Source organism: Epinephelus fuscoguttatus, linkage group LG19, assembly GCF_011397635.1.
Source record: "Epinephelus fuscoguttatus linkage group LG19, E.fuscoguttatus.final_Chr_v1".
Taxonomy (NCBI): Eukaryota; Metazoa; Chordata; class Actinopteri; order Perciformes; family Serranidae; genus Epinephelus; species Epinephelus fuscoguttatus.
In genome coordinates, this window is record NC_064770.1 from 39,217,228 (window position 1) to 39,238,706 (window position 21,479).

Below are 21,479 nucleotides of genomic sequence, written 5' to 3' on the forward strand. Positions count from 1 at the left end.
CTTCTGTGTGTAACGTTTCTTTTTGGATGATGGATTAAAGAGCAGACTCAGTGTGCGAGGCCTTCAGTCAGAGAGACGAGACACAGCCGGTGACTGAGGAGAGATACAAGAGCCATTGTTGATGCTGCAGCTCTTGTTCCTGCCGTCGCAGGCAGATTAATGATGTCAGTAATTAACTGACCACAATCAGACAGAAAAGACAACGAGAGGCGGCGACACGCTGAGAGAGAAATTAATTTAACCACACACAAACTCAGGGCACAGCCATGACCCGGGCTGCCCCTCCGTCTGCCCTCGATACCCCTCTGAAAATCATAAGCCCAGCGGCCTCGGTGACCTCAGAGTTTGATTTTATTTTCCCGCTCTGCCTCTCTGCCCACTCCTGTCAACTCCGCCCCGGCAACACAACATCAATACATGTACCTGACTGGTCAGCGGTCGGGTGTGTTTGTAAATCGTCACTCTGAGCGTCAGAGCTGGAACAAACTGGACTGTTTGTAACTTCAGAGCACTGTTGGAAGATTAAGTGGATCAGAGTCAGCCTGTTCTCACCTCCAGGCAGGGGCGTAGCACCAAATTTTGGGCCTTGTGCATAAGCAGTTTTTGTGCCCCCCCCCCCCCATCCTACCTCTCTGGTCAAACAGCATTTACAAAGTCCCTTTCCTTTCTGTCTGTCTTTTCCCTTTTGGAACCCTGGTTTTCAGTTCTTGGGGGAAGACATGACGGTGTACGCTGACGCTCCAGCTGCATTAGGAGTCACTCACTCAGCTCTAGCTGTGTTTAAAGACAAATCCTAATGCGGCGCAGACTAAACCACTTAGTTTAAATGCTAGAATACTTTGTGTTGACTCGCTTCATACTGATGAGTAATTGGCATCATACGTGCAAGAAACTGCTGAATGAACTTCACCGGTACATCTCAGCGTCACACGTCCTCAGAGGATCTCAATTCTGATTGGCTATCACGGAGCACATTAATCACTGACGGTCCGATTATATATACAAGTAAGGGTATGATGCAAAATTACGCTACTTGCTTTGTCGCTTACTTTACATATTTTTCATTGTTGCGTTCCTCGCGCTGCCTGGTGGGAATTATTGTCATTGACGACAACTACGCACTACTGTGAGAAAGTGTAATAAAACCGTCACCAGTAAAAAGCCAATACTTTATCAATACATTTGATCAGCACGTAGAAAGCCATATTTCAATCTGCTCTGTCCACAGTCTCTCATTCACCGCAACTATGGTCTACAATCGCGGTCGACACAAGCACATCGCACTACAGCAAAGTGTTAAAGACAAACTAAATGAAAGCTGTGTGTGTGTAGGCTAACACTGTATCTGTACCTGAGGCAGCGACCTGCAGACAGTGAGTGTCCTCAGAGAGCAGGATGAATGACTGACACTGATGTTTGTGTTCTCCATGCTGAGATAATTTTACTTTCTTCACTCAGTGTTGTGATGTCAGGAGGAATATTTATTTCATTGACATGTTAGGTCTGTTTCCACTGAGACATTACTGAGTTTATATCGTGACTTTGCTGTTGTAAACATGACTGTTGCTGCCAGTGACTGTATAAAACACTTGATCTCAAAGGAAAATGTGAGGATGTGAGCTGTGTGCCTGTGTGTGTGTGTGTGTGTGTGTGTGTGTGTGTGTGTGTGTGTGTGTGAGATGCTGGCAGATAGTGAGTGTGATATAACTTATTGCTAATGCCACTTGTTATGCACTGATAGCTCTTTTTTATTCTGTTTCTGCATTATGTGATGTTCCTCGGTCAGATATGTGACACACATTATTTTTAATTCAAATAAAAATAGTAAACTAAATAAATAAATTACAACTTTTACTGTGTTAATTTGCATTTCTTTAATATTCATCATTATCAAGAGTTTTTAAAAAAGTTTTCAGTAGGTCACTCGCTGCTGAAAATGTCTGACCCATCCACATTTTCTGGTTTTACAATCCGGCCCAATTGAATTTGTAATTGAACAGAAAGGATTAGTTGTAGCCTGTAGCTCTGACTGCCTCTCTGTGCACCGCGCTCATGTGTGCGTGCTTGCGCGAGACCGTAAGACATGGGCACTGCATTCATGTGTGTTCACGTGCTTTCGCTGGTCTCGCACACACGTGAGCGCGGTGCCCAGAGAGGCAGTCAGAGCTACAGGCTACAATGAGGCTAAAAACAGAGTTCAAATGAGGTTTTTCCAAACAACTTTTTATGTTGGGGCTTCAGGACACTTGGATCACTACGGACGAGCAGTATGGAGATATTTTGTGGTTTCAATGATGTGTTTTTGGACATTTGAATCTGGGGCGCCGTCAGCCTCCATTAGGTGGAGTTGTGTTGCTACCTCCTCTCCCCTTGGATCTCTGCAAGTGATGTGAGGACTCTAAAACTTCACCTGAGCCTCCCTCGGCATATGGGTGAGTAGATAATGGCTGCATTTACATTTTTGGGTGCACTATCCCTTTAAGTCAAATCTAAATGCCTTGATGTTCAGGCACGTGGCCTTTGTGCTGTCTAAAAAACACTGCCTCGCTGCAGGCCATGTCGCCTTGACAATTAAATTAGGAAATATCAGGCCTGCACACAGTTCTGCTTTTTTCCCAGCATGCATCAACACGTTGCACATCTGTATGTCGTCCTCTGACACATCTGTTCTTCCAGTTTAATGAGGACTCAACAGGTGATAAACTCCTGTACAGTGGTGCTCAGTGACGTGTTACCATCTCTTGGAAGTGGAAATGTTTGATGGGTTATATTTACTCACTCCTCACTTGTAAGGTCCTGTGTGAGTTTGACCCGGTCTCTGAAGCAGCCTAACGAGTACATGCTCTCCAGGACGTCAGGGTCCAGGTCTGTTAGGGACAGGATCCTCTTCACACACACCCGGCGAGGAGGCGGCTGCTCCGGGCAAGGCTCGTTACGACCACCCCTGAGAGGAAAGAGGTCACCGTGATTAAAGTGAGAGTGTGACGACGGGAAATTTAGGAGCATGAGAAGAAAACAGAGAAACGCAAAGTAGGTAAGAACAGTGTACTTACTGGTACCAGGGGTGTTTCTGTATTGCTTCTAGCTGTAATCGAAAATAGAAGATGACATTATGGCACTGGTGAAAACAAAGTTTCCCATTTTTTCAGCTGATTTAACCCTAAAATTATACATCAACAAAAAGTGAAACTGCAGCAGCCTCACAGAGCTCTCTGCGTGGCTGCAGACTGCTTTTTTCACTTTCTTAATCCCAGGAAAAGAAGATTTTGGGGGAAGGCAGGAGACACGTCCCCCTCGATATTTAGAACACGTGCATTTGTCCCCTCCGATAAAAACATTAAAGTAGCAAAGGGCTTTTAATATATTCTGACAGACTGCTAAAACGTGACTCATAAACACAACAGTGCCTCCGGTAAAGCAGTCGATGGCAGCGTGAAACATCAAAAGAAAAGGTTATAATTTTCCAAAAAATGGAAGGAAGATGACGCAACTATATACGGTTGAAGCAGGAAGTAACGTGACACATTTTTATCATAAACTGATGCAGAAAATTAAGTTTTAGGCCCTGATCACACAGAAAGTGTTTCAGCAGCTGGAGGCGACTTTTGTAACAGTTTTTAATGAGAATACTTCTTTTTTTTCCACACTTTTTTTGCGTTGCTACGAGCCTCATGTTTCTGCACTTTCAGCGCCTGGCGTTTTGCCGGAGCGCTCTGAAGTGAGTTGAAAAATCTACAACTCAGAGCGGAATAGTGCCCCATGTCATCTCAGCTTTTTACCCATTGTCCAATGGGATGATTTGAGAGGCGGGGCTTCTGTGGCGGTCATGACAACATGTTTACAGTTGGTAAACAATGGAGGAGAAACTGGTGGTAGTAGTTGCTGGATACCCAGAGCTATACGGCCTGATGATAGACAGCAGGTTGTCAAACTGCCCCTGAGTCATCCTAAAATCTGCCTGTAAACGTCCATGATGGAGGAGAAGCTCCTGGACCAACTGGTGGTACTCCCCATGATCCAGCCTCTTTTTTAGGGTCTCATGTACCCACACAGATCTCTGTTTATCTGCTGACAGCCTCTCACCCTCAACCAGAGCTACAGACAGCACCCTCTGCCTCAACATGGCAGCAGCTACACACTGATCACTGCAGGATAAACAAATGGTAGATTGGTTACACCGGAAGGTTAGGGTGAGGAGGTGATGAGGTGCTATCCAGCCATCCATTTTCAACTGCTTATCCAAGGCCAGGTCGAGCAAAGCACCCCAGACGTCCCTCTCCCCAGCAACACTTTCCAGCTCCTCCTGGAGGACCCCGAGGTGTTCCCAGGCGAGATGAGATATATAATCCCTCCAGTGTGTTCTGGGTCTGCCCCGGGGCCTCCTACCAGTGGGACGTACCCAGAACACCTCTAATGGGAGGTGCACAGAAGGATCCTGATCAGATGTTGAACCACCTCAACTGACCCCTTTTAACATGAAGGAGCAGCGGCTCTACTCCGAGCTCCCTCCAGATGTCTGACTCCTCCCCCTATCTCTAAGGCTGAGCCCAGACACCCTACAGAGGAAACTCATTTCAGCCACCAGTATTTAGTTTAACCAAAAAAACAGGGCAGTGCACCTTTCTGTGCAATCGGGACCTTAGATAGTGAAAAGTTTCTGGGGGAGGACCCTCAGATCTTCCATGTAATATATGTCGCCTCCCCAAAGTTAAAAAACCCTACGCCCCTGCTCCCAGTACGTCATACACTCTGTAGATGTCCCCTCTGCATTCCAGCGGTAGCCACTGCATCAATACTGCGCTGTATCTCTTGGGGTTGGAGAAACAGAGCAGCTGCAGTTCTGCAAGCGTGTAGAAAGTTATAAGTGGGCCTGCTGCGAACACTGTGTGCAGAGAGGAAGCAGCTGTATGCAGCCAGTGAGAGCTCTGCATTTGTTAACTTATAAAGTCCTGTATGCAGCACAGAGACACTTCCTGTTTCCTAACTGATGTAAATATGATGAAGAAGGGGAAATAAAGACGCTCCTGATGTTCCAGCTGGATTAAAATCTGTCTCCTTACATGGAAGCTGGTTTCCATGGAGGCAACAAGACAGACAGACAGCCAGAGACAGAGAGAAAGACAGTCTGACCTGGTTTCAGGCTCCATTAATCAACAGCTCATCAGACGAAGCCACAGCTTTGATTAAATCTGCTCTGTTGTAGCTGAATGACTAACTGACCATGCAGGCTTTCTCTCTGTCAGCAGTCTCTGCAAACCACATTATCACAGCTGTCTCCGTCCCTCTGCCTCTTCAGCATGAATTCATTTCCACTCCACACGCCTGCTTCATCCCAGAGACTCTTTAAATCCTGAGTGCAGTGGAATTTCTTTCATTCACTCAGTCACTCAGTCATTCAGTCACTCAGCCTCTCCCCTCCAGCTCCCTCTGAGCTGCCGGTCTCTTTACAAGCCGAGCTCTCAGGAGCTGGTGTTTAGGTGAAAAGGAAGACATGTCCTCGTCTCTTCACCCTCACCCCTCTTTACAGCCACTCGACCCGTCCATACGTGCATCCCCCTTCCTACATCTCGGCCTCCATGAGCCTCATCTCCAAATAACCGCTGACTTGCCTCTGAGTCCTGTCATGACTCCTCTCCTGCCTTTAAGCAACACCTCAGGCTCGTTCCCTCTTTCCACCTTCCTCCTCTCCCTCCTCTTCCCTCGGTAAGGTCTCATGTCAGGGTCGATTTCTGTCACATCTCGAAGCAAAGCCAGAGGCTCGGTCTTTTCTTTCCTCCCTCCTAAATGTCTCATTCATGCTTCATGTGCTGTGGAAACTGATGTGCTGCAATGTGAGCGGTTACTGTTGGCTCAGCCCTGCCTGCCTGAGTTACTGCTGCTCCTCCATTCATACGCAGATAACAGAGGCAGATTCAACCCTCCACATGCTTATTCATCTTCTAAACAGAAGCCCTTTTTAAACAGGAATTGTGCAAATTTGCAGGAAAGCCCAATCAGTCTTTTTTCAGCATTGGCAGTATAAAAACAAAATCGGGGAGTGCAGCAAAATGCCGCCTACCTACTTTTGTTTATACAGAATGTGCCTTTTTCGGGGCAATGGGGGGCGTGAGCAAGTAACAAAACGTGTAGCTCAGCGTGTGACGTAAACAGTGACGTGGGAGGGAAGCCGCGGCTGGTCAGTCCTTCGGTGATTCTCTCATAAGTCGGCCCGTTCTTCACCGTCCCCGTCATCTGACGGTTAATGGCCTCTTCGTTTGCGAGGACAAGGAGGGCGCGCAATTCCTTGTCTCCCCAGCTGCTCATCTTTACAGTGTCTGTCAGGTTTGTGTTTCCCTCTTGCTACTAGCTGCTCGCTAATTCCTGCTATCAGCTGTTTCCTGTTTATCCACCGCCAGTGGCTCGCACGTGCGGCGTCATCAACAGCTCCTCCCACAAGTCATCAACAGCCCCTCCCACAAGTCATCAACAGCTCCTCCCACAAGTCATCAACAGCCCCTCCCACAAGTCATCAACAGCTCCTCGCGTTGCAGAAGGCCACCTTGGTCTATTGAAACTAAAAAGGTTCCACCAATATGTCTACCCTACGAGGCGGAAAATTGGGCACCTCGGATCAACTCGCCAATCCGGCTCTGTGTGTCTAAACACTCGCACCTTGCCGGCAAAACAGCCCAACATTCGCTGAAAATCTGGCAGTGTGAAAGGGGCTAGTGGATCCTTTATTTCAAACAGATGCACTAAAAAAGGTTCTCATTTATAGACACAGCCGGCACATGTGGGTATTTCACAAAACGCCAAGGCTGCGCCCCTTTAAAGGGGGAAGGCAAACCAAAGACCCTGCAGACAGATGTCAGTGCAACTTGACGTGTGTTTGGATTATAATTCCGACACTTATGTATGTATTTATTTCTTAAATAAAAGTTTGTTTTAGTGACATGTCTGACAATTGTTTCACAACCTAACCTGCACCAGAGTGTTTGCAATACCTGAAAGAAAAGCAATTTAAAAATCCCTGATGTCATCACAATGTAACTTGTGGGCTGGGCCAGCTGGAGAAACCCTGCTGTGCTACTGAGGAAGTAAACCTGGAAGGTACAATTGCACCAGATAAACAACTCCACTGGAATGAACAGGCCCCATCTTGGCATCCGGTATCTGGTTTAAAAAAAATCTAAATCTATTAAAATCTATGAGCTACGCTGGTCACACTTTTCTGTGAGATATTCACCAAGAGAAATACACCATCAGCAAAAAAGCTTGAGTTGCTTAGTCATGGTTGGTTTTGCCACGTCATACCTCTTCCTCTCCTCCCACTGACCGACATGAGCCAAAACAACAGCCTCAATGTTTAATATTTTTGGCAAACATTGATTTTGATTGATCTTTACTGGAGACTCCAATTTCATATCTCATCAGTGCACTGCTATGTTGCCAGCTGTAATCTCTATAGACAGAGATCTGCACAAGAATGCAGAAGCATCAGGACAAGATTTTGGCATCAAAAGTGTTTCTGTTAGTAGTCGGAGTAGTGTTGACCAATCACGTTTGAGCGAGCTTTGATTGCCTGCAGGTAAGAGTTTCATGTGGAGAGCAAAAGAGGTGGAACGCTTTGGTCGAAATGCTTCTCTGATGGATCAGCTGATTGATGAAGGGAGTCAGCTGATAGATCACATGATTCCTTTCTATGCAACCAACCGGCGAATCTCTTTCAGGGCGCCATATTTAAACTGCTCTGGCCTGCCTACTGTTGCTGCTTCCTCTGCAAGCTGCTTTGCAACCTGCCTCCACCCCAGCTCCTCCTTTTCATGCTGTGCTATTAATGTCATTTCTGTTTGTCATTGATGCTGCTCTGTTCTGTTCCCAGGGGTCTTTGCTGCTGCTCTCCCTGTCTCAGGCTTTCCTTGTTAGCCTGTGGAAGGGCAGAGAGGTGTGCTCTCTCCACCTTAGGCTTTCCACATATGCGCATGGAAGGGCAGAGGGGCCCCAGAACAGAGCCATACCACCAAATATAATACTGCAAATGGAAATAAAGTTTTCTTTGACTAAAGTGGTCCTGACTGTAGAGATGAACTGAAATGTCAGAAGCTCAGAAGATAAAGTCTTGGCATGGATACCTGCTGGCTACAATTGGAAACCCTGAAATATCAGCCGCTGCCTCCAGAGGCTAAATCATAATCAGACCGATAGCTGACGGCGTCAGAGATTTAATTTTCTATAGTTGAAAATATTTATCACTTATATGATTTAAAGACCGTTTCCATTAGCTGGTGTTTTAGCCCCACAGTCCCTCCCTGCTCACCGTGAGTCTCTTATCAGAGTTGACTTCTATCATTCCTTTGAGCAACGCTTGGCAGTCGGGAGGTATAAAGTGAGGCATGTGGAACACCCCGCTCTTCACTTTCTCTAGAAGCTGCCGCAGGTTATCATGGTCAAAGGGCAAGGCACCCTGGGAAGGGACGGGGGAAGATGGAGAGAAGATAAAACAGAGTTACAAAAAGATAAAATAATATTATTACTAATTTATGCAAGTAGCACCACATAGCATCAAAAATCTGCCCTGCAGCACCTTTAAAGCTCAATAATTAACATGTTTTATCTTGTTTGTACAACAACACAGGTGTAAAATGACGATTCACAGTTTTACTACATTTAAGGATTAAACAAACAAGATGTAACGTGAGCTGTTGAGACACTCATTTGTCAAAATATTCCTTTAAAGGCACCCTGTGGATCTTCTCGGAGACAAACGCTGCTGTATCTTTGTGTTATGTCTCACAGAAAAACACTGTATGTATATTTAAGGCTTCACAAACGTGTGATTTTACATCTCTGTTTCCAGGCAGTCTTTTTCTCACTGCTTCACTTCTTGGCAGGTTAACGCCGCCAACTGTCATTCAGTGGAAAAGTGTAAAGCCGGCGTCACCCACGCACTTGTGCATCCTACTACTTCGTCAGCAGAGCACAAGATATAAACAAAATGGTGACCAGCTCATCACAACATCGCTCCAGGCTGCCAGAAGCTCCACAAGGTACCTTTAAGATTTAATCCCGACAGTCTGAGCTGAGAGACGACTGAGTGAGGTTCAATATGATTATTGTTCTGTAGAGTCAAAGGGCAGAGAGTATGGAGGCAAGAATGAGACCAAAGTATTTGAATTTTTACAGTAACTAATTACTTGATGTTGAAATTTAAACACCGTTGAAACAACAGCAGTGAAATATTTTACTCTGAAAACCGTGTATTTGCCTTATTTCCTCTTTCAAAGTAAAACATGACTTTTCTCTCTTTTTAAATTTTAAAAAATAAAGCAAATTTAAAAAAAAATAGATTGAAGTTGCTCAAATTTGATTGGTCAAATTCAGATCTAAACATTCAAGAAAAAAAAATTAAATAGCAACATCCAGCGTATCCAAGACAGGATAGGCAATCAAGCCAGAATATTTTAACCAATCAAATTTGACCAATATTCTCCTTAAATTTCTTTCAACTTTTTAGATCTGAGTTTGACTAATCAAATTTAAGTAACCTAAATCAATTTTTGGATCTAAAATTCATAAACAATGAAAAAAAAAAATGTCGTTATAATTTTAAAAAAGGAAATTTCAGAGAAAATAAATTAAAATACATGGTTTTCAAAGTAAAATATGCCAATGCTATGAATTTCATATGAAATGATATTTTACTTATTTATTTAAATTCTGAAACTTCAGTTTAGGATTTTTGTGAACTTGGAAGAAAAAAATCTATTTCAGCTTTTGAAACTGCAAATCAAAAATGTCACATCATAATTTCAAAGGGGTAGATTCAAAACAAATACATTCAGACACATGGGTGCCAAAGAAAAATATTTAATTACTTCAAATTTAATGTAAAATGATATTTTTTATTTATCTATTTATTTATTTATTTATTCAAATTCTGAAACTTGAATTTTGGATTTTTGTTCACTTTGAAAAAACACATTTAATTTCAGCCTTTCAAATTGCAAATCAAGAAATTTTCTATTTAAATTTGAAATAGGTAAATTTACAAATAAATTCATACACATGGTTTTCAAAGTAAAATATTTCAATGCTATTAATGTAAAATGATATTTCATTTACATTTAGTTTTTAATTCTGAAACTTTTGGATTTTGTAAACTTTGAAAAAATATTTAATTTCAGATTTTAAAATTTCAAATACAGAAATTTCACACTATATTTTCAAAGAGGTAAATTCATAAATAAATAAATAAATTCAGATACATGGTTTTCAAAGTAAAATATTTCCTTGCTGTGGATTCAGTGTTGTTTAAATTTTAATATACAGTGTTGTGTGACTGTTAAAATTTCAATATTCATGTCTCTTATTTGCTTCCACAGAAAAAGCTGGTGAAAACTGGAAAAAGAAGAAAGAAATGGATCTTCCTACCACAAGAAGAGCAAAGAGGATGACTCCACAACTCCAAACATCTGCCCTGCGACCGTCGTACTTTTCACCCTGAAACACAAAGAACAGGGTGGTGTTAGACATCCAAACACACACACACACACACACACACACACACATACACGCTGAGAGGAGAGTAACATACCCTGATGACCTCTGGGCAGGCGTAATGTGGAGATCTACGGAGAAAGAAAAAGCTGTTACTAAGTGATTTAACTAGAGACACACAGGTGAGGGACACTCGTGATGATTCATGTGAAAACACTGCAGTGAGAGCACAACAACCTGCTCTGAGAGTCACCGACCGAACAGGTGAATCCAGGTGAGAGCTACAATCTCTTACTAATTCTATCTGTTAAATCCACGTTCCTCCTGAAAAGCTTCTCGTGAACAGAGCCATCGATGATGTAAAAAGAAGAGCAGCAGCAAGTGGACGCTCATAATGTTGTGCACACTTTGTGTTTATCACCAGTTTCACATCTTTGTAGTTCATTTACAACACAAGATGATACTTAACCTGTCCTGGGAATTAATGTCAATCGTAACCTTTCCCACTAAAGACAGAATTTGGATGTTGGTGGGTTTTTGTGGGGGAGGGGCTTAAAATATGCTCTGCTGCTGTCCCCATCCACAGCTGTACATCGCTCCGCTTCTGTGGCGGTACTCCTGCATGCTTCTCCAAACTGGGAGCATGCTGACCGCCATCTGCTGTACGCTGACTATGGATAAGCACCTCATATAACCCCACTTCAAAAGATCTGAAATGTCCCTTTACAAGCTCATTTTAACCCCTTCTGACCCAGCACTCACCCGCAACTGGTTTCCAACAGGCTGTCCCCGACTTGTAGCGAGGCCATGCCGAAGTCAGCTATCCTGATGTTGTTCTTCTCATCCAGGAGAAGATTCTCAGGCTTCAGGTCTCTGTGACTGGACACACACACACACACACACACACACACACACACACACACACGCTCAGTGACAGTACTTGAGTCTTTTTCCAGACAATAAACAGACACTAACTCTAATCTAAACTTGTTCGTACTCTTGGTTGACGCCAACAGGACATGTTAACATTTTAGAAGGTTAAAGATCTAGCCTACTGTGTAGTGAACAGAATGTGCTCATGTGTGTCCTGGTTTTAATGTTGTAATAACTGCATCTTCAAGGGCAAACACTTGCATTTTGCAGTTTTCAGTTTGGTCATGGATTAGGGTAAAGTGTGAGTCGAGGTTAAGCGTTGACGAAAACTATGTTATCAAAACATCTTTTAAGGTTAGGGGGAAACAAAATGCAGTGTTGTGCACGATCACATTGTAAAAGAGCTACCTCAAAGTTCACACAGATTAAACTAGTTCACATTCATAGTTCACTGTCCCAAAAAATAAATCAGTTTACAGTTATTTTTCCAGTTTTTAAAATAAAATCTTATGTTCATCAGTTACTTGCAGATGTTACCCAGGACTGGTTGGATGCTTCAACTTCATTTGTCATTTCAAATTTGTCGCTCATGTGGCTGATGTTTTGGGCTTGTTTTTTAGTACCCAGCAGGAACAATTGACCTATGGCTAAGCCCCGCCCTCAAACGTGATGAGCCAATCACAGTGCGTATAGCCATTCCCATACACTGGGACATTCTCTGCCTGGACGTCCATTGAAATGCATTACAGAAAGTCAGTTTGTTGGGTTTTATGAGCTTTTTCTGAGATTTGAAGTTTAAAAATGGTCAAACGGTGTGCATGGGGTACATGCAACTCTGACACAAGGTATCCTGAGAGGCTGGGCGACCAGGTGTATTTTTACACTTTAAACCACATCTCAAGCGAGAAAAGTGTCTCCTTTGGATAAAGTTGTGTGGTAACGTTAGACCACAACATCAACTCAACGTGAATAAGATTAACAATGATGTCTACATCTGTTCTAAGGTAAGTCAACATTGTGTTTGAGGCAACATATTGTCACTTTGCTGCAAAGAAATATAAAGTTATCTTTAACATCTCTAGCTAACGTTAGCTAAAGTTAGCCTAACGTTAGCTCCTAGCTGCGTTGTTCATCATGTCACCTTGTTTGCTGGGAGTTCATTAGCCTATTTTGTTCTAGTTTTGTACTTTGGTGATGGTACATCATTGTTAGCTGTTGTCCAAAGGGCTCTAGTTAAGCTAACGTTAACTTCTGGAGCTTAGCTTCATTAACTTATCTGTAATGGCAGAGATAACAAAGGTTGGCAAACGTTATGCTGAATGATTCAGTGTAAATACTGTAGCACCAAACTAACGGAGAGACACTCTTGGTAAAGATGGTAAAAAGGCCGTTATCCTTTTCTCATATTCTGAGCCAAAAACCTTAACTTCACTGGCACTTTAACTTGTTGTCTTTGATGGTGATTTGTTCATAAAACTCCTTCAAGTATTCATAAGAACTGGTTTCAGCAGTAGCTGTGTATGTGAACTGACAGTTGCACCAGTTATACAGGTGTTGTGTCTTTTCCGAGCCGTCCAATGGCGTCCCTATTGTATAAATGCTTAGCGTCCCCCTCCATAGTCAGGCAAAGGAGAAGGTTTGGTTCACATTTAGGAAGGCTAGACCTTATTGATGGGACAACTGGCTTCAGCACAACACCGGCATGCAAGGTGCCGTAAAACACGGAGCCTGAACGTCCTTCGCTATCCTGAGAGTGAATCACGTCCACATTCACGTTAAATAGTTGCAAACGGTTACGTGTGGTTGAGTTTGCTCATTAAATGCGCTCTTTTAGCGTGTTCATGCACAGCACTGCAAATCAATGCAGAAACAGACGTCAACACAAACACCTGAAATAGCGACGAGAAGTTTAGACACAAAAGTGTAAATGAAACAAAAAAGGGGCGGGCCTTGAGGTCACTATCCTCTCACAGACCATATGGAGTGACTGTGGCAGAAGTCGAGGGCAGAGATGATTTGTCTGAAGAACTTCCTGGCCTCTTTGGGGGTCAGCCTGCCCTTCTTCACCAGGTAGTCAAATAACTCTCCGCCGGACACATGCTCCAAAACCAGGTACCTGACCAGGAGACAGGAGGGCAGAGAGATGAGGACAGGTGAGGAGAGAAAAGGATCATTGGTCACAGGAACATGTTCTTCCTTTAAAGTCATGGATGCTTCTTCCAAACATAAAAACTCAAACACACACTCCCCCAATCCCAAATGGATCCCGTACAGACTCCTTGACTCAAGCCGTAAGCCCTTACAGACTTAGGATCAATTCCATTTCTTCCCCTTAGCCCTTGTCTTGGTGCTTCCCCTGGTTTTGCGTGTTCACGTGAGGGGAAGTGGTGTCTTAATTCTCCATCAGGTTAAGAGCTAACCTGACAAGTCTGTAAGGGAACCATTTGGGACTGGGGGACTCATAAGCTTCTCTACTGTCCACGTCATGTGGTTATTAATCTCAGTTTTGTTTTACAGAACCTCTTTTACCTTTCAGATTCAGACTCAAGGTTGTTTCTGTTCTGGCAGAAAGATTAAAAAAACGTCAGCAGAAAGGAAGATGAAGAGATACTCACAGGTATTTGTTATTCTCATAGACATCATGCAGCTTCAGAACGTGAGGGTGCTCTATTAGTTTAAGAATAGCTATTTCTCTCTCCACCTGGATGGACAGAGGGGGAGGGGTTGAAGGGAGAGAAAAGAGGAGGACGAGGTTAACAATGACGGAGGTTAAAATGTCAGGAGGAAGAGGAAGGTAAATATGACGTGAGGTGGAGAGGGAGGGAAGTCAGTGTAAAGGCAGAGTTTGGTCAAATGTTAAATGTTACAGTCAAATTATTTAGTGACAGAAACAAGTCATTATGGTAACAAACGCAGCTGTATGCCCCTTTCACACTGCTCATCAAGGCGGGAATTTCGCACTCTTATTCCGCCTTGCTGTTCTGTAAAAAAGGTATGATCGCAGAATGGGGGACAGAGTTGTCTCGCCCTTAAGCTGGTATCAGAGGTAGTAACAGCGCCAAGACGATGCCTGTATGAAAGGCAGGACGGGATCACGGGCGGCTCAGGTGTGATGTTTTGACGACGTGTTACGCATATGACCCATTGTGGGAAATTTAAGAGGTAGGTGATAGCAGTTAGCAGCTAACTTAAAGAAGAATAGCGGCCAAAAATGTCCGCAAATTGGGAAAACAATGAAGTCTAGAAGCTCCTTGCCCTCTGAGCAGATGACGAGATCAGCCGCCACAAACAGGGACAGTAAATTATTTTTTAAATTTTATTAATTTAACCTTTATTTTACCAGGAAAAAACTCTTGAAATAGAAAATCTCTTTTTCAAGAGTGTCCTGGCCGAGACAGGCAGCAACACAGAGCAAAAATCCAAATTAAAAAACATGCAGCTCTTAATCTTAGTCTCGTGCGAGTTGCCATGTAAACACAGCACTCCTGCAGGGCAGGCTAACTGACCACGGTGAGAAATGATGCAATAAAAGTGGAGTAAATTACGTCTTTTCAAGTCAGTTTTGCATGCTGTGGCTTCAGGGCACTTGGATTACGATGGACGAGCCGTTCAGACGTTTTTGAAATGTATTAGCGGAGTTTTATTACATTTTCAAAATGTGGGTTCCGTGCACTTCAAGTGTAGCTATTACTCCGGCTAGCTGTTATCCTCCGACACCCCAAACGAGTTTTGTGGATTAAAAAACTACACTGGACTTCTTGTCGGCATGAGGGTCAGTAAGTACTGTCTGTGTTTTCATTCTAAAGTGGCCATTTCCTTTAAGACTTGAATGCGTCTCCACATGCGTCTTTAGTGACCACATGTGATCCGATCTCACTTCCCCGCTCTATATGCAAATAAACACATACATCATTTCTGTTTGCAAATGTGTTGCTATTTTACCTGCCGGAGGTGGCATTGCACTTGCGGTGCAAATAAATGAAAAGAGGAATAAGAAGTGCACTTCCAGTGAAGAAGTAGTTTGCAAAGATCTTGCCGCGTGGGCAAAATCAAACCAACACAGACCGAGTCTGTCCCTTGGCATTTTTAGGGCAAACCAAAACGCCCAAGATGTTTGACTTGTGATGTATCACTTTAAAACGATGTCTTTGGTGCATGAACGAGTAAAAGCCCCGCTGTGAAGTCTTCTTCTTCATCATGTAGTGAAAAGAAATGATGAATTTTAGTCAGCCCAGTCGCCAGAGGAAAATGTTGGAATTGTACATTTCTGCAAACCACTAACCTGCCAGTGTTCTCGTGGCTATTTAGGCTCCAATCAAGGGTGATTTGTAGAGATCCGTCAACATTGTTCCAGCAACTTTTTAAGCTCTAAACATGTTTTATAGCGAGTCATCGCTGTATTACCATCGTCTTGTTAGGCTCCAAAGATGGGTGTTCTGTAGCAACCATCTGTATTTTTTCAGCAGCTTTTAGGCTCCGACTGTGGCTGCTTTTTCATCGCCCAACTGCGTTTTGAGTCCGTATTTCCGCCTGTGCAATGGACTTCAGTTGAGTAGGCGACCCTTCAGTGTGCCCCAGAGGACATTCGCATACACACTGCTGAAAGAATGTGGCCATTTGCAGCTCAGACCACCTCCAAATATAGTCTGAGAGATCGGATCTCAAGATGCAATGAGGACACATTGGTGCATTCACACCTGTACTGTCAAATTGAGATCCAGTTACATGTTAATACCAGGTGTAAACAGGGCTGAAGTGTATATGAGAGGATGAAAAATGGGCAACATCTATCAGAAACATGTTCACAGACTTGTCATGTTTCTCCTCTGTGTTGGTGCCCTGCAGAGCAGGAAGCTAAAAGCCACGTTTGGAGTGTCAACAGGAAAAAGCTTGGAGTTAAACGTGCTTTCGCTGACCTTCCCAGCTGAAGCTAAAGCACACAGCAGCACAGTAATGCGGTTACTGGCAGTTTGCACCCCGAGGAGGCAACGGGCAGCTTTCCAAAGCAATACAAATGAGCAATACTGTATGAACCAGATGACCGGGGACTGGTGGCATTTCCAGGGGATGAAGGGTGCAAACGACATTTATTTCTGCACTTGTCACCTGCATTTGTCATCACAAGAAATCTGGTCAAATACACACATATCTCTAAATTATGTTCAAATATGCTGAGATATTTTGTTTGACACCTTGACACACAGCACATCCTCATGCCCGAAGTTTTAATGCTGTAACCTGCTGTATCTTAAAAAGAGAACGTAATCAGCCACATTAGAAACGCCAACATGAAAAAGCTATTTCAATCTTGTTTCAGTCCAGTGTGTTTCAGCTGCAGCAGCTTTCATCAGAGGGCTTAATTAGCAGAATGAAATCATCTCTATTGTTCGGTATATAGAGGCAGTGCCCACACACAGACGGGCTTTTCTTGACTAAAATAAAGACTCCATTTCTGTTGCTATTTCTGCCGGCTGGAGGGTGCAAGCTGACATGATTTGAGCCTCGCAGTTACCATAATGAAAGTGGTAGTGATTACAGACAGAGTGGATTCAGCTCGGAGACAGATGGACAAGTGGATGAGGTCAATCAGAAGTATCGTACCTTCATTAGAACGGATTCAGAGAGTTTCTCTCTGTTGACAATCTTTATGGCCACCTTCTGTCCTGTTATACAGTGGACGCCCAACTTCACCAGTCCTGAAAGACACACAGAGGGAGAAACTGTTGGAATATCACAATCATCATGCAGCGTGAAAACAGGAAGGAAGGGATGTCATAAATAATTCAAAAAGCTTTACTGACACTGTCACAAGCACTGACCAAACTCTGCTCACAAAAAGACAGATTGGATTATTTGTTAAAAGCCCTGCTGTGATGTCTCCTCCCTCCACATGTAGTGAAAAAAATATTCCCCTGTGATGAATTCTAGTCAGCCCAGTCGCCAGAGGAAAATGTTGGCATTGTACGTTTCTGCAAACCACTAATACGTCACATTCATGTGCGTCATATCGACGTTTCTAAAGTGACGTAATATATGAACTGATTTTGTCATCAGGAGGTGGAGGGGATGGTGGATGGCGTTACACCAAGGCAAGATGGCTGTCAGTGTTTTTGCAGCTGCTTTTTAGGCTTCAAATGTGGATGAATTTTATCGACCTGTTGGTGACTTGGAGCAACCTAACGTTTGGTTGTTAGGTTGTTGGTTCGTACTGTGGTTTTTTAAGCTCCGATCTTTGGTGTTTTGTAGCAACCTGTCTTTGTTTTTCGAGTGGCTTTTTAAGCTTTTTTGTGGTGAGTCATCACTGTTTTTCCATCGTCTTGTTAGCCTTCAAATGTGGGTCTTTTGTAGCAATCTGTCTGTGTTTTTCAAGGGGCTTTTTAAGCTTTTTTGTGGTGAGTCATCATTGTTTTTCCATCGTCTTGTTAGCCTTCAAATATTGGTCTTTTGTAGCAACCTGTCTGTGTTTTTCTGGCAGCTTTTCAGGGTCCCAACGTGGGTGTTCTGTAGCAACCCATTGCTGTGTTTCCAGGGACTTTTCAGGCTCCAAACGAAGGTGTTTTGTAGCGACCATCAGTGCTTTTCCAGTGGCTCTTTAGGCTCCAAACTTGAATGTTTTGGAGCAACCTGTCAGTGTGTTTCCAGCAGCTTTTTAGGATCCAAACGCAGGTGTTTTGTAGAGGGCAGTATTTTTCAAGCAGCTTGTAGGCTCCACACGAGTGTTTTGTAGCAACTTTTCAGTGTTTTTCCAGCTGCATTTAAAGGTACAACCATGGGTATTTTCAAGCAAACTGTCAGTGTTTTCAAGTGACATTTTAGGCTCCAAACTTAGGTGTTTTGTAGCAACCTGTTTGTGTTTTTCGAGTGGCTTTTTAGGCTCCAAACTTAGGTGTTTTGTAGCAACCTGTTTGTGTTTTTCGAGTGGCTTTTTAAGCTCAAAATGTGGGTATTTTGTAGCAACCTGTCGGTGTCTTTCCAGCAGCTTTTCAAGCTCCAAATGTGTTTTTTGGCGAGTCATCACTGTTTTTCCAGTGTTAGCCTTCAAGTGTGGGGTTATTGTAGCAACCAGTCTGTGTTTTTCTGGCATCTTTTCAGGGTCCCAACGTGGGTGTTCTGTTGCAACACACTGCTGTGTTTCCAGGGACTTTTCAGGCTTCATAGGAAGGTGTTTTGTAGCGAACCATCAGTGCTTTTCCAGTGGTTCTTCAGGCTTCAAACATGAATGTTTTGTAGCAACCTGTCAGTGTGTTTCCACTGGCTTTTTAGGCCCAAATGTGGGTATTTTGTGACCAAAATCAACAAATTGGTGTTGGTTTTTACCCAGACATTGCTGTTTCCTGCCGGGATTGTGCCACCAAAACCAATTTTAAGCCAAAATGATCTTTTTCTAACCATAACCTTGTGTTAACCACAGCATTGTGGTTAAGAAAGTTTCAACGTACCCACGACATAATAATGCACAAATGTAACGTATTCGAGTTTTGCAGAAACAGACACAAAAAAAAAATTTCTGGCGACTGGGTTTATTTAAGGAGATCCTTCAGGGAGATGGTGGCAGAATAAAACCATGGGAGATAAAAGGGCTTACAAGATCAGGGCATCTGCAGGTCCTTACAAGGTCTTAATTTATTCAATAGCAGGCCTTAAAAGTCATTAAATCATTAAGATCACTTTATTACAATTATATATTTGTATCCTTCCAGCCCATTGAATGTGATCTCAGGACATTGCTGTAAAGGAGCTTAATGCTCAGTCATTTTTCCCTGAACAAACAATGGTTGATGAAATCACCTTAAAATTTGAAATTTTTAGGTCTTAGTTGCCACAAACATTTGATCTAGTTCATGTTTTAATTTCTTTTTGGCAAAATGAGTCAGGCTCTTACACAGTTCTCAGGTTACAAATCTTTAAACCCAACACTTTACTTACCTGTTGTTAAAATGTGCCGTAGATTAACCCTGTCTCACTCTGATAAGCATATTCCAACATAAACCCAACCTGTGCATGGGACCACCCAACTGACCTCCACATTCCCTGCAATGCTGCTGTAAGAAGAAGATGACTGTCCAAATATTACTTTTAAAATCTGGTTAGAAATAAACTTGCAAAAGTCTTATAGGACATTAAATCTAAGAGTCTGGAGCCTGCACCCCTGAGACGGGTGGAAACATGAGCACATCATGTATTAAATTGATCCTGACTGCTGAAATCAGCTGATGCACCGTGCAGACGTCCTGCTCGCTGTGCCGGGTAATTCAGGAGGTTCCTACCTGTCTGTCCCTTCCCGAGGGTCTTCTCCAGCCGGTAAGGCCCCACATACTGGCTGGACTGGCCCACCGTCAGCTCCTTGCTGCTCATCCTTCCCGAGGTGAAATTCTCTTCCTGATATAAGGCAGATCAAGATCGCGGTGGCTCCTGCTCCGTGCGTAATGCCGTAACGCACATCACAGGCGGCGGAGAGGAGAGGAGAGGTGCGGAGGACTGGTCGTGATCTAAAGCCGGGCCCAGCAGGCTACTCCCATGCACTTGTTTGTCATGCGGCCAGGTCCGTGCTGGGAGTGAGAACCGGCCCAGTTTCCACTCTGTAAGGCCTAGAATAAAGTCTGTCCCGGCGTGTGTCTCTGTCAGCACAGCACAGAAAGCAGCATCACTCAGAGGGAAGGTAGAAAAGATGAGAGCGAGGAGGACGCGTGAGGTTTGACCGGTGCCAGTGATGGGAGATACAGTCACATCCAACCCACCCCCTGCTATAAATAACAGTCGTTTAAAGCTGATTGATCCCGTGTAGCTTATGCAGCTGGCCAAAAGTGGAGCAGAAAAGAAAGATCTCATTCAGACCCGGGCAGGAAGGCTACATTTGCCACGGATTGATTTCTGTAAGAGCTGAGTCTCAAATATCCCAAGTCAGAATGCCCTGATTGAATCCATTCTCTGATCGATATCAGGGACCCCCCTCCTCTCTGCTGCTGCTGCTGCCGTCCAAAAATGTTTCCATCATCCTCCCAGGCTCAAACATTCCCCTTCTCCTCGCTCCTCAAAGCCAGGCCTGCTTCGCTCAGGATCTGCCTTTCTGTGCAGATGCGTCGTTGTCCAGATAATAATCTATTATCACAACAGCATCAGCAAGAAGAATGGGTTTTCCAATATCCGGTGCACACTTTGGCTCACCCCTCCCCGGCCCTGCATCAGGAAATAGAGGAAGAGGGGGGAGAGCATGTAAAAAGGCAAACAGCCTCCGGCAGACCGGCCCCAGACACGCAGACGGAACGCGCCCTCGGCCGGGACAGCTGCAGCCGGGAGAGGTGCTCGATGTGCGGCAGGAGGATCAGCGCTCGGCCCGGTGATTAATCCCGTTTGTGGAAACAACAAGCATCCTCAGCTGGCCTGGTGGCAGCCGACTCCCCGCCTCTCCTCCCCGTGCGCCCTCTTCCTCCCTCCTTCTCTTCCTCTCTGTCTCTCTTTCTGTCTCCCTGGCCGGCTCTGCTCATGATATCACCGCATCTCCTCCCGCCTCCTGTCTCCCGCACTAATTATTCAAACGATAATAAAAAATAAAACTGGCTCTGCAGAGGTTCAGGTCGTCAGAACTTGTCCGCAGCCACAGGAGTGTCCATCACTGACGGGATGGCCTCTTCACTTCCACTGCTGCCCGTAACACCCCCGTTTCTCTTTCTCTTTTTTTCCCCCACCTCTCACACTCCTCCTCCTCCTCCTCCTCCCTCTCTCGAGCTTCCTTCTCCTCATCGGTCAGCATCAGCATCCGGGTCCCTCTCCCCTCCCCACCCCTCCTCCCTGACTCTGTGCCGCCGCCACCCTGTTTTACTACAGCAGATCCCACATGATGAGACTGTCTGTGAGAAGAAACATATCAGGACACCAACACCAAGTCAGACTCCAGAAGATCAGGTCCAAGGGAGAATATAAACTGTAAAATATCTGACTGTAGAGTCACAGTAAATTACTGGCGACTTGGTGCATCACTTTCACAGTAACTGACTGTGTCATATTTACAGTAAATTACTGTGACATGACAGCTGTGTAATAATCATTTCTCAATATAACACGCTTCTGAAAACAGAGTTACAAAGTGCTTTACATGTAAATATATAAAACAGACAAGAGATGAAAACAAC

The 21,479-nt window shown here is 44.0% G+C and overlaps 1 protein-coding gene across 2 annotated transcripts in view; it reads right to left on the reverse strand.

Moving 5' to 3' along the window:
* The window catches only part of LOC125879279 (serine/threonine-protein kinase BRSK2-like), a 40,453-nt gene extending 19,302 nt beyond the window's left edge, over nucleotides 1-21,151 (reverse strand). For both annotated transcript variants that reach the window (XM_049561044.1, XM_049561043.1), the window contains exons 1-10: nucleotides 19,617-21,151; nucleotides 16,951-17,045; nucleotides 13,965-14,050; nucleotides 13,325-13,465; nucleotides 11,239-11,355; nucleotides 10,574-10,607; nucleotides 10,411-10,479; nucleotides 8,297-8,443; nucleotides 3,054-3,085; nucleotides 2,780-2,944 (exon numbers count right to left, since the gene is read on the reverse strand). In XM_049561044.1, coding sequence (XP_049417001.1) covers nucleotides 2,780-2,944; nucleotides 3,054-3,085; nucleotides 8,297-8,443; nucleotides 10,411-10,479; nucleotides 10,574-10,607; nucleotides 11,239-11,355; nucleotides 13,325-13,465; nucleotides 13,965-14,050; nucleotides 16,951-17,045; nucleotides 19,617-19,704 — 974 coding nt within the window. In that variant the 5' untranslated portion in view covers nucleotides 19,705-21,151. The remainder of the gene's footprint in view (nucleotides 1-2,779; nucleotides 2,945-3,053; nucleotides 3,086-8,296; nucleotides 8,444-10,410; nucleotides 10,480-10,573; nucleotides 10,608-11,238; nucleotides 11,356-13,324; nucleotides 13,466-13,964; nucleotides 14,051-16,950; nucleotides 17,046-19,616) is intronic.
* Between the last annotated feature and the right edge of the window lie 328 nt (nucleotides 21,152-21,479).